This window comes from Verticillium nonalfalfae (assembly GCF_003724135.2).
Source record: "Verticillium nonalfalfae strain VnAa140/NRRL 66861 chromosome Unknown scaffold_85, whole genome shotgun sequence".
Classification (NCBI taxonomy): Eukaryota; Fungi; Ascomycota; class Sordariomycetes; order Glomerellales; family Plectosphaerellaceae; genus Verticillium; species Verticillium nonalfalfae.
Window position 1 is genome coordinate 17,756 of NW_021167310.1, and position 12,211 is coordinate 29,966.

General features: G+C 56.0%; 6 protein-coding genes across 6 annotated transcripts; 4 read left to right on the plus strand and 2 right to left on the minus strand.

The window, feature by feature from the left end:
- Positions 1 to 777: 777 nt before the first annotated feature.
- D7B24_008962 (uncharacterized protein) lies at positions 778 to 1,209 on the minus strand (the record flags this gene model as incomplete). The annotated part of the gene is made up of 1 exon (XM_028643041.1): positions 778 to 1,209. The coding sequence occupies one exon, from the start codon at positions 1,207 to 1,209 to the stop codon at positions 778 to 780; it is 432 nt and encodes a 143-aa protein (XP_028493254.1).
- Positions 1,210 to 1,781: 572 nt separating this feature from the next.
- D7B24_008963 (uncharacterized protein) lies at positions 1,782 to 2,237 on the plus strand (the record flags this gene model as incomplete). Its single annotated transcript, XM_028643042.1, has 1 exon — positions 1,782 to 2,237. The coding sequence occupies one exon, from the start codon at positions 1,782 to 1,784 to the stop codon at positions 2,235 to 2,237; it is 456 nt and encodes a 151-aa protein (XP_028493255.1).
- A 1,483-nt stretch (positions 2,238 to 3,720) lies between these two features.
- Positions 3,721 to 4,734, plus strand: D7B24_008964 (uncharacterized protein; the record flags this gene model as incomplete). Its single annotated transcript, XM_028643043.1, has 1 exon — positions 3,721 to 4,734. One exon carries the CDS (start codon positions 3,721 to 3,723, stop codon positions 4,732 to 4,734), a length of 1,014 nt encoding a protein of 337 aa, XP_028493256.1.
- Positions 4,735 to 5,496: 762 nt separating this feature from the next.
- On the plus strand, positions 5,497 to 7,312 carry D7B24_008965 (uncharacterized protein; the record flags this gene model as incomplete). Its single annotated transcript, XM_028643044.1, has 3 exons — positions 5,497 to 5,757; positions 5,839 to 7,076; positions 7,129 to 7,312. 3 exons carry the CDS (start codon positions 5,497 to 5,499, stop codon positions 7,310 to 7,312), a joined length of 1,683 nt encoding a protein of 560 aa, XP_028493257.1.
- Positions 7,313 to 8,566: 1,254 nt separating this feature from the next.
- Positions 8,567 to 9,947, plus strand: D7B24_008966 (uncharacterized protein; the record flags this gene model as incomplete). The annotated part of the gene is made up of 3 exons (XM_028643045.1): positions 8,567 to 8,863; positions 8,957 to 9,034; positions 9,102 to 9,947. The coding sequence occupies 3 exons, from the start codon at positions 8,567 to 8,569 to the stop codon at positions 9,945 to 9,947; spliced, it is 1,221 nt and encodes a 406-aa protein (XP_028493258.1).
- Positions 9,948 to 10,277: 330 nt separating this feature from the next.
- Positions 10,278 to 12,064, minus strand: D7B24_008967 (uncharacterized protein; the record flags this gene model as incomplete). Its single annotated transcript, XM_028643046.1, has 4 exons — positions 10,278 to 10,912; positions 10,974 to 11,493; positions 11,553 to 11,897; positions 11,966 to 12,064. 4 exons carry the CDS (start codon positions 12,062 to 12,064, stop codon positions 10,278 to 10,280), a joined length of 1,599 nt encoding a protein of 532 aa, XP_028493259.1.
- Positions 12,065 to 12,211: the final 147 nt, after the last annotated feature.

The following is a 12,211-nucleotide window of genomic DNA, read 5'->3' on the forward strand; positions in this document are numbered from 1 at the left end:
CTTTTGATCTTCATATCTTTCAGAATATGTTTAGGTTCGAGGCAGGCAGGTTCTGACGGCTCAGCGCTGTCGTCTTGGTTGGTATGTCTTCCTTTTGCTGTACTGAACTTGGCTGACTCGTCATCCACCAGATTCGGCTATGACGACACCTGTGCGTGCAATCTTCTTCACCAATCAGTAGAATCATGATCACTAGATATCCCTCAACGCGAAGGGTGTGAACCTAGCACGTTGCTATCTCATGTATGGAAATCCTTGTTCCCAACACTATGATTGGAACAAATAATTTGCTTGCCTAAGAACTAGAATTATACTAGCTGATTCCTACGGCCATCGGCTACGGCAAGCAGGCCGGCAGAAACGGTCAATAGTAGATTTTCATAACAAAAAGATCATGGGCGTGGATTCAAAGATAATGAAGCCTGATGCAGCATGTACTCGTATTCTGGCCATTCATTGGCCATTTGCTTCAATTCCAACAGAAATCGTCACATGAGGACTACTACCGAGAATGTTCCGCCGCCTCAGTGTACCAAAGCAGTGTAACAAATCTTGGCGCCATCATGTAGCTTTGAATCAGGAGGAAACAGACAATTACTCTACGTGGAAGATGTGGGCATGACATAGTCTTATCTAAAACACGATTCACGTCGTCTTTGAGGAGCATGAAGACTCAAGGTGATATTGATGGTAAGGCAGTGCTCCTCTCCTTTAACGGTACTGTACGCTACCCTGATCTATTTCCCAAAATCTGTGACGGACCGTGTTATTCTTTGCTTAAGACTTGAGTTTATCGGCGATCGCAATGTTGAAAGATTCGTATAATTTGTCGAGGGACTCTTTCAATGTCTCGTCATCGAGATCGGACTCTCCCCACCAGATGACCTCGGTTTGTGTTTCGTTTACGGGGGTGAGCTTGACGTTGCCGTATTGCAATGCATCTTGGATGATGCTGATGTCGACTTGAAACCGGATGGTGTAATCCTCGGGGTCGATAGCTACGAGAGTCTCTCTAGTAGTAATACCAGGCCGAGTAGTGAAAAGAAGTTCGCGGATAGAGCCAATGCCGAAACCCTCCAGCGACGAGAAAGTGCAATCGGGCATCCAGAGTTGTTCGGAGCCCCATGACGCGAGGAGACCCCAGATCCTTTTGACTGGGACGTCCACGACGCTAGCATATCTAGTGACGAATTTGGTGGTAGCGGGCATCTTGAGTTGCTTTGGCGTAAATTTGTGAAAAGTCAAAAGAATAATGATGAGACGGCCTTGTCAAAGACAGCAAATTCCAGGGGTTTTTCATGGTTCTTTAAGGCTGATCGCCCCTTAGGTGGAATTGTCAGACAGCATCCGGCATCCCACCCGGTATCCCACCCGGTATCCCACCCGGTATCCCACCCGGTATCCCACCCGGCATCCCACCTGGCACTCCACCCGGCATCCCACTCGGCATCCCACTCACTCGGCCTCCCGCCTATGATGACGAGTGAGCAACGATTCAATAGCACGAGTCACGCTGATGGCCTTCAACCTCAGGATTAGATTCCTTACCTGCTTAATATAAAATACTTACAATGTCTTGTTCCTACACGCACTCCATAATGTAACATGCCCTTCAATCATCTTCACCGTGTTCTTTGGCTGATCAACTCATCACTATAAGATATTATTAGACAAGCTCGCTCACCAATCATCCATTCTTCAGCAGGTACGACCATGCTCACTTCGATCATCTTGCCCTTTCTAACTTAATCTAAGCTTAAGTCTACCCATTTAGAAACGACATGCCTCCCAAATTATCTCTAGCGACCCGGACTGTTCACGCTTCCATCGGGCAAGTCTGGGGGATTGTGGCTGCCTACGGAGGAGAGTGTCTCTGGTTTCCGAACGTGACCAAGTCGACGCTCGAAGGATTCGGAGTTGGGTCTACTCGCTCGCTCTGGTTCGGGAATGGCCCGGACGGGAAGGAAGCGTGGGACGATAAGCCTGTGCGTGAGCAACTTGTTCACGCTGACGGCGCAGCCTACTCCCTCCGTTGGCAGATCTTCAACGACAACATTGGCGAGGTGCTGTCCTTTTCCACTCTCAAGCTTCATGCCATCAGCGACAATACCACGGAGATAACCTGGTCTGGAGAGACAACCTTCCCTGACGGGCCGGAGCGGGATGGTCTCAAAGTATTCATTGAGGCCATGTATAATGGAGCCATGGAGGCCATTGCGAACAAGTTGGAGAAGTAAACTGGGGAGATGGAGCAGCACGAATTGTCGTGTTTTTCGAGAGGAAATTGCTGTTCTCTCAAAGGGATCTCGTGGTCAGTGCAGGTAGCAAATGAATCATCGTTGCCCTTCCCTCCGACGTAAATCTATAAACTATACACAATACTAGTTTTCTCCCTGCGTTCAGCTCTCCTCCCGACCCTCTAAGATCAGTTAATAGGCGTTCCCCTGCCAGTCCTGTGGATGGCACCTACTCAATATTTGCAAATCAGAATCAGCTGGCGTATGTGATGAGAATATAATCTCCTCGTTGTGACCAGATGGTTTATTCAACAATCATCGCTAGCTACGTCTAGGATATCCTGCACATGGATCAAGCTGAAGAATGGCTCAAGCTTTTCGTGGACTACTAGAGCAGTTCTCGGGGCCTGGTCACACGGCGGGACTTCCAGAGCCTGGCGGCGCACTACCTTGTACTAGCTGCTTCATCGAATACTCGTTAGTCTATATGTTCCCTCGGTTCGTGTTGCCAGGAGCGCAGGGGCATATCATGGGAGTCTATAACGGGAGGACTTCGTAAAGACAAGAAAAGACCAAAACGACTCCAGAGGTAAATCGACCTACTCATCCATGTTCGAATAGAATGTGGCATAATCGATGGGTCAGGTCCAATTGGACCATACGCTTCCTTATCGACCTGTCCCCGGAGTTCATCATGAGGGCTATGAAGGTATGCTCCCTACCGTGACATGACTGTAGGAATTACTCCACAGGACGACTGTCTCCCGACATCGGCAGACGCGATAATAAGAGTAATAAAAAGGAGCGGTGTTCAGTCGTATGGCTAGAGCAAACACGTAATCGTTACTCTAAAGGCGAAAAGCAAGCAAGCGGCAATCTGGCAGTGACGGAGACTTGGTGAAAAAAAGGGCTCCGTCGTTCGAGTTCGCCGCATCTTGAATAACGCCAATCCTCTCCACTCGAGATATCGAAAGGTAGAATGAAGACGAGCTGCATTGGCGTGTGTTGATCAAGCACCCGATTGTCCCTTTGCCATCCCTTCAGCAAACAACGTCAGAGTGAACAGCGCAGAATGACTAAACGGGTGATTACACCAAGGTGGAAGGTCCATCAGTTTCCCCTCTTTTCCCCCCAGCCTCTCTAGCAAGCCATCTGCTGGTGTCCGGCGCAGCTGCAGTGCCTTGCATGCGCGTACCTGAGTTCGTCCCCGAGACGCAACAGCCCGGGCGGATTGGTGCGTCGCTCGTTTCCAGGCCCCAAAGAGGAAGGAGGTCAAGAGATCGGCAAACAGAGGTAATCTTGCCCATGGTATCACAGCATCAGGACCCCGCTCGTAGGAATGGCATAATACAGCAGCTCGCCATGTCGTGAGAGACGGATCCAGATCGCTCTTGCTTCTCTGATGACACAGTACGACACATTCACGATGAGACACATATTGGTCGCCAGCCTGGCGGCTGTGGCTGCCGCTTCCCCCTTAGCCATGGCTTCAGACCAGCCACTCAACACACGACAGCAACGGACCCTATCCTGGGCGCTGACGCCGACGAACACCACGGCGCAGTTCCGGGGCCTCGCTGCCGTTTCGGACACGACTGCCTGGGTTTCGGGCACGCGAGGCACCGTCCTCCGCACCGTCGACGGCGGCGCCACCTGGACGTCCGTGGGACCAACGCTGGCGCCCGAAGACGCGGCGCTCCAGTTCCGCGACGTGCAGGCCTTTTCGGCCACCAAGGCTGTCATCCTATCCATCGGCGAGGGGACAGACTCGAGAATCTACGTCACGGAAGACGGCGGCACGTCATGGGATCTCGTGTTCACGAACGAGGAGCCGACGGCGTTTTACAACTGCGTCGACTTTGAGAACCAGGAAAGAGGTCTCGCCGTTAGCGACCCCGTCGACGGCAAGTTCAGGCTCATCGAGACGAAGGACGGCGGGCGCAGCTGGGGCATCGTCGACCCCAGCGACATGGCGCCGGCGCTGGCGGGGGAGTTTGGGTTCTCGGCCAGCGGCACGTGCATTACGATGGCAGCGGGACGGTGGTACCTCGCCGCGGGCGGGGTGGATCCGGGGCGCGTGTTTCGAAGCGATGACGGCTACGACTGGGACGCGTCCAATGCATCCATCACGGGAAGCGAGGCGGGTGGTGTCTTCTCGGTGCGGTTCCGCGACACGAAGAACGGCGTCGCGGTCGGTGGGGATTTCACTGTGCCGCAGGGTGCCGAGAGGAATGCGGCGTGGTCAGAGGATGGAGGGCAGACGTGGACTGCGGCCGAGACGTTTCCTCGCGGATACCGGTCAGCGACGGCATGGGTGGGGGGGCTCTGTAATGTTGCCGTGGCGGTCGGACCTACGGGCTCGGATGTGACGGTGGATGGCGGGAGGACGTGGACGGGGTTTGACGGGGGGGCGTTTGACAGTGTTGAGTGCGTTGGCAAGAATGTCTGCTGGGCTTCGGGACCTTCGGGGCGAGTGGCACGACTGGTGATTGGATGATCTAGATGCGATGATGGGGTTGCAGGTATCGAGATGAAGTTGGTCCAATGAATTGAAAGTGAAGTGTTGAAAGGTGTTTATTAAGGGTGTTGGAAAGGTGATGATGGTGGACATGGTGTTTCGTTGGGAAGGCCCCGCGCTTTGCGTCAGCGCCACGGAAAGCCACGGACAGCCATGGATAGCCACAGTTGCTGTTCCAGTAGTCAGCCTGCCGTGGGACAAGCTCGAGGCCCAGACTCCAGGCTCCAGGCTCCAGGCTCCGGGCTCTACGATCCACAAACTACGGGTACCTAGGTAGGTAGGTACCTAGGTCCGCCCCTCCAGCTCGGGCCAGTGTCTGAAACAGTGCTGTGGCAAGCCCCTGCAGCTGACTGAACGTGCAGTCCCTCACGACCTAGGTAAGGTAGGTAGGTACCTAGGTGCCTAGGTAGGTTCCAAGGGTCCCCCCCACCACAGACACTCCCCAATGACGGCACTGCTAAAGCTTGAAGTCATGTTGCCCAGCTCTAGCTCCAGCTCCCAGCATCAGGCTTAGCTTCAGATCGGATGGCGCCAGGCGCGCTGGCGGGCTGTTCAAAGACACCGGCCATCTCAACACCCGAGACATCAGCACAATAACTGCCCATCGTCCCCTCCATTGCTTCCTCAGCCAACCCGAAACCCGCAGCCCTGACTGTGATCATGATCATGACCGACCACCACAGGACTCCCGCTTGATCACTTTGAAGCACAACCTCGTTCCCACCTCTTGCTCGGCCCAGCATGGCGGACAATGCGACGCTGGTCGCCGACCCTCACACCAGCTTGCGGGCGCAATTGCTCGAGCCCATCACCGCCGGTCGATTGATCGCAACCCTCCTCGTCCTCTTTGTCGGCTCGCTCATCGTCGACTACACATGGAAGCCTACCTATCCCACCTCCATACCCATGGTGGGTCATGGCAGGGGCTTCATTCCGGGCTTCAAGAACTTCTTCGGCTACGTCTTCCACTATCGCGACTGGATCATCGAGGGGTACGAAAAGGTGAGCCTCGTTGTGCCAACGCATTTGTCCTCCGTCATCTGCCTCGTAGTCTTTCCGGGCCGCTGACCTGACCTCCACCAGCACACCAAGAACGACCGCGCCTTCATCGTTCCCGCCGCCGTCTCCCGCGCCTACGACATTATCCTGCCCCGCTCTCAGACCGCCTGGCTCCTCGAGCGCCCCGACAACGTCGTGTCTGCGCACAACGCCCACAACGACGTGCTCTACTCCGACTACAACTTCCTCGGCAAGGCACACGCGCGCACCAAATGGTACAACCACGTTATCCACAGGTCGCTGGCCCGCCACCTGCCAGTCATCGTCTCCGGCATTGAGGAGGAGGTCGTGCACTCGACCGATGCCGCCTTTGGGCTCGACACGGACGAGTTCAAGACGATCAATCTGTGGGAGGCGTGGTTGGGCATCGTACCTCAGGTCACGAACCGCATGCTGGTAGGCAACCCCCTGTGCCGCCATGAAGACTTCAACAAGAGCATGGTTGCCTTTGTGGACGCTGTCATCATCAACTGCTTCCTCCTCAACATGATCCCCAAGATCCTGCACCCGCTCTTCGGACCCCTCATCACACTGCCCAACCGTCGCCACTGGAAGAAGGCCTCGAAGCACAGCATTCCGCTCATCGAGCAGCGCCTGCGTGACATGGCACGCAAGGAGGCCGGCGACCCAGAGTTCGAGACGTGGTCGCCACCGGAAGACTTCATCACCTGGTCCATCCGCCTCGCCAAGGCCGAGGGCAACGTGGGCGAGCTGAACCCGGTCAACACGTCGCTGCGCCTGCTCCCCATCCAGTTCGCCGCCATTCACACGACTGTCCTCACGGGCCACAGCATGATCCTCGACCTCCTGACCTCGAACCCAGACGCCGACTTTATCGAGGGCCTTCGCGAGGAAGCCGCGCGCGTGCTGGCCGAGGAGGGCGGCCACTGGACCAAGTCGGCCCTCGCGCGTCTGTATCGCCTCGACAGCGCCATTCGCGAATCTCAGCGACTCAGCAACTTCTCTGCGACCCTCGTCGAGCGCGTTGTTGTCGCCAAGGAGGGGATCACCAACGAGGCCGAGGGCTGGCACGTGCCGCAGGGGTCGTACATCTCCTTCAACCTGCAGGGCCTGCATCACGACGGCGACATGTACGAGAAGCCGGATGAGTACGACGCATTCCGGTTCAGTCGACAGAGGGAGGTGTACGAGGCGCTGCCGGCGGCGGAAAAAGATCCTGACGAGGGGTTGAGGTTGAAGAAGCTGGGCATGGTAACGACGAGCGATCACCACTTGGCGTTCGGCCATGGGCGGCATGCGTGGTGAGTCTTTCGGACCGTTGATCACAGGGGATGAAAAGCTGACAGAGTATAGTCCCGGTCGGTTCTTCGTGGCGCATGAGCTGAAGATGGTCATTGCCCATCTGCTGCTGAACTATGACATTGCCCCCTTCGAGGGCGAGAGACCAAAGCCCAAGTGGGTCGGCGCAACTATCATCCCGCCGGTCGAGGTGACTATCAAAGTGAAGAGGAGAAAGGGCACCGTCCCGCAGGCGTGAACAGACATGACGATATGAAAATCTGGCGTGGACGCACATGTGTGAAGTGGATATCACATTTTGCTTGAACTTTGACGATTCACGTGCTTAATACATGTCAAGTCGATCATTCTTGTGCATCCAGCGACTCTATTTCTCTTGTGGTGCTCTGTTTGGTGTTCGCTTCTGTCAGCCCGTTACGTCTTGGTATTTAAACTCAATTCTCGCATGACATCTTTCACTTCTGATATCTGACTTGTAGCCATCATGACGCTGTGGTCCAAGTTGAAAGTTGGTCTGTAATCCATTTTGCTTTGTCTCAATGAAGGTTATTGCCCCTCCTTGCGATCTTATTTACCATCTCTTTGGTGACGGAACCGCTACGATAGTAATCCTCCCTTGAACCTCAGACCAAAGCACATCAGTCAAGCTGTAAGGCGCACCATCTTGCTACGATGTTCCAGTCAGACCTACATCTCCCTCGGCTTGTGGCGCCTCAGCTGTGTTGTGGAATGAACGACGTTGTGATCTGTCTCTTTCTAGTACATTGTCATTAATACATGCATAGTCCTCGACAGCCTGCTCTCCTTTGGCTGTAATCTGGTATGTGTCAAGATGCTCTCGGAGATGCACATGACGGAGAACCAACATTTACTGAGGGATCATTGTCTTCGTGATGATGGTGTACAGAACGAGGCTGGCCTGTTTATCGGCAATAGGTATATGCATGAAAAGGCTTTCACGAATTCCACAAGAGCGCCATAGAGGAAAGCCTTTGGCAGAGAAGGGGACAAATCAGCAGATCAAAGCTGTGAACGAGGAGCACAGCTTCAGGGGTCACGTGGTCCTGAAGATGCCGACCAGTTCGAGAATGAAGTAGCCACATCAGGTATTTCATCCAGGCGAAAGCCTACCTCGTGGGCATGTTTCTCTGAAATTCTCGGTGCAACTCCCTGAGAGCTTTCTATCAGACGCTGTGACCACCAGAGAAGAGGATATCGGAGTGTCCAGTGATTCCAGACAGAGGCACCAAACATCACCAACGACCCATATATCAGTGACGGCAAGAACGGTGCCAGAGCGGGTGTGCCGACGCGTTCGACGCGTCCTGCGCCCCTGAGCTTCTTTGCCATACCTTCTACATGGGCATCAAACATCTGCCCCTAACCAACAACACTTCCAATCATCCTATTATTCACCAGAACATTCTTCGTACCAGCACCACACACCCTTCGTCTTTCATCAAAGCACGGCCCACCACAGCATCTCCAGAAGATGGAAGTCCCTCGTTGTCTGATGTTCCTCCTGGTTCTCTTCGCCGCTGTGAATGCAGGCCATGGGGGACACGGCCGACCTCGCGCGGCGCTGATCGCCCTCGCCAGCGACAACGACATCGACGGCATGGTCTCCAGCATGCGCGACGTCGAGATCGGCTTCAACAGTGCCCACGAATACGACTGGTGCTTCTTCAGTACCGCCGAGCTCTCGGTCTCGTTCAAGGAAGCCGTCTCCAATGCCACACCCGCCGTCTGCACCTTCGATGTCATCCCGGCCTCGCACTGGTCTATGCCTGTCTGGATCGACGCCAAGCGCTTCCGGGACAACCATGCTCTCTTCTAGGGGAAGAATTGCGAGGGCCCTGACGTCGCTGTTCACCACCATCAGGCGCGCTGGCATGCTGGCCTGTTCGCCCGCGAGAGTCGCCTCAAATTCTACGACTTCTTCTGGAAGGTCCAAGCCGGTGTAAGTGGCGTGACTGCCGCCGTGCAGTTGTCTTAGATGCACCGTCTTTGCTGACACGGAAGTGTAGTCTCGTTATACCTTTGACTTCAAGTTTGATCCTTTCCGTGCCATGCGCGACAGCAACCGTATCTATGGCCGCAGCAGGATGGATCTCGGCGACGTCGACGCCTCAAAGAGTTTGTACCAGACGGCAACGCAGTTCATCAAGAAGAACCCTACCATTGTCGAGCCTACCGCTGACATCAGTTGGGTCCTGGGTCCAAAGAAAAACGAGCTTGTCAACCAATACGCTCTCGAGACACCTGAAAGCACGCGAATCGTCATGTCTGAGGCTGCAGCCCTGGGACGCCAAGATGATGCTGAATCTCTTGAGCTCGGTTTCCCCTGCAGAAAGCAACATCAGGCCCCTTTTCAGAGCACCATCCGTGCAAACAAGCAAACCTGTCCCACGTCAGGCCCCCTCGAGATGGGCAGCCTGGCGTTCTTCCGCGGGCCGTCGTTCTCGCGGTTCTTCGACTATCTCGACGCCGACGGAACCTTCTACTACAACCATCTCGGTCGCAGTCCCGTGTCGCCCCTCAGTGCGGCCCTTCTCGCACCAGACGCCCTCTGGCTGCTTGACGATGATGCTTCCTGCCGCGCCGGCACCACGACCGTCTACGACACCCCGCCACCTGTCGACCCCTCTTACGAGGTGCCTTTTCTGGCGAGCCTCATATGCGGTGACTATTTTGCATGGACCGCAAGCTATCTGGCCGGGCTGGACGACTACAGCGTGCTGTGGAGGCAGTACTGGGATCTCCTCGCTAGGGACTTCAACCAGCAGGCTGTCGGCTTCAAGCAGCATCAGGGGTTCACTCATAAGGGTGATATCGGCAACAAGGCTCTGACGTTTTTGAACGAGACCCTCTGATGATTTGCTTCTGGGATTGGTCTGCTGGTACAGACAAACAGTGGCCGAGCATCATAGTCAACTGTCCATGGCGAACGACCCATGCCGAAAGAAATCGGGAGATGATGCTCCCTTGCTTTTATTCAAGAAACATACCTGGTAGACCTGCAAATCAACCAACAATTGCCTCCTTACCGACACATCGAAGCCTGTTTCTGCTTCGTAGCCCCTTTTCGGCAACACAGCCAGTGTCGAACAATTACAGAGCCATGTGACATGCCGCAAGAGTAGCCACAGCGCAAAACCACGAATGTTCTGTGTCATGTATTCATTATCGCTATCTATCACCCCTTACCGCGCTGTGCCATGGGGGGCTTCCAACTCCTGGTACCCGTCAACAGGACCCGACTGCCACCCCATGCCCTCATACTTGGTCTTCGACGACGGGCTCACGATGGGCACACCGTGTGCCTCCACAGCTCCGCGTCCGTGCAGCTCTGACGCCTCGGCCGGACCCCGTCCCCAGGCTCCCTGAAGCTCCGTCGGCGGCGACTGGTGGTTCCCAGGCGCCTCAAACGGCGTCGCCTTCCACGTCTGCTCGTGCAGCTCGATCGCCGTGGGCGAGAGCATCTCTTCCTTGCCTGTGTGGAAGTGCGGGCTTCCAGGGGCGTCGGTGGGCGATCCAGCTTCCGAAGCAGCAACGGCCGTCGCCGCCGCCTTTCTCCTCCGCCGGATCAGGATCCAAGCCAGCACGCCGATGAGGATGACACCGCCCACGCCGCCGGCCACACCACCCCCAATGGCGGCCGTGCTGACGGCAGATGCCTGCTCGGTCGTGCCGTCGGTCCCAGACGTGCCCGCCGCGGCGCTCGACCCGCTTGTCGTGGCAGCCGCACCGGTCCCGGACGCGGACGGCACAGACGTCTGCTGAGCGCCGGCCGTGTTGCTGCCTGTCGCCACCTGGGCCGTGGGATACGATTGCGCAACTGCAACTTGTCAGCTTTCGGTCATGTCACATCACGATCGGCAGACAGCAAGAGGACGTACTGGATTCCGTCACCGTGGCGACGACATTGCCCTTGGCAGCATCGCAGTAGAAGTCGAGCACGTCCATGGCAGACCGCACGTTGTCCAGCTGTCTCGTCGACGAGCAGTCCCACTTGACCTCGGACGTGACGGAGCTCGACACGGAGCTGAACCGGCCGCCCTTGATGCAGACGCACGACGCCAAGGCCTGCGGGCCCTGCGGGCAGTAGTTGTACGTCTGGTACGCGACGATGGAGGACAGCGCCGACTGGGCGCATCTGTCGAGGGAGGAGTAGGCGTCCAGAGCGGTGATGTAGTAGGACATGTCGCCGGGCGGGGGCGAGGGCGCGGGGAGGGCGGTCGTGCCGTCGTTCATGGCGCAGTAGGCGGCGAAGAAGGCCTGGGCCGAGGTGATGTCGTGCGTGTTCTCGCAGTTGTAGGAGACGCTGGACTTGATGACGTCGCTGATGGCGGCCGAGTTCTCGTTGCGCGTGCAGATGCATGGCGCGTACTGGTTCTCTGCTTCTGGGCACTTGTCGGACTGGAGGATGTGTCAGTCATGGGGATTCACGGAGGGGGTGCTGAAGCGTTGGGACGTACCATGCGGCCGACAGCTATGGATAGGCCTGACTGAGCGCAGGGCGCAAGGCTGGAGAACAAGGGCATGTCGGTAATCATCTCGGAGATGATGTTTGCCGTCGGCGTTGGGAGGTCAAAAGTCTTGTCGGGTGTGCAGTAGGCCGAATAGACAACGTTTGCGCTCGTGAAGTCTTCCGTCGCTGTAGAGTCACAGCTGTAGCTCAGCGAGCTGGATATGGCGGTCGAAATGTCGGCATAGTTGTTGCCTTTGGTGCAAACGCAAGACTGCAGTTCAGTGACTCCCTCGCCGCAAGAGGAGATCTGGTTCTGAACATTTTGCGACAGCGCACTCTGCGCACATGGTGCCTGGGAAACGATGAACATCATTCAGCCATATGGAAGAGCCGCAAGCAAGTCGGCGTCGGTAGACTCACCAACAGAGAGTAAAGGTTCAAGTCTGTGATGTACTGAACGTCGTTGGCCGCCGCATAAGCGGCCGCAAGCAACACCAGGGAGAGCGAAGACGGCGCCATATCGTTATGTGACGGGAACTGGTGGCTCCAGTGTTCGAGAGAGGCAGAGCAGCGTCAGACAAGCTCCAGACCAAACCACAGCTCGCACTGTTATGTCCGCAAACGACGTCAGTGAAGCCCAAGTTGATCGTCCTTTGGCGAGGAAGA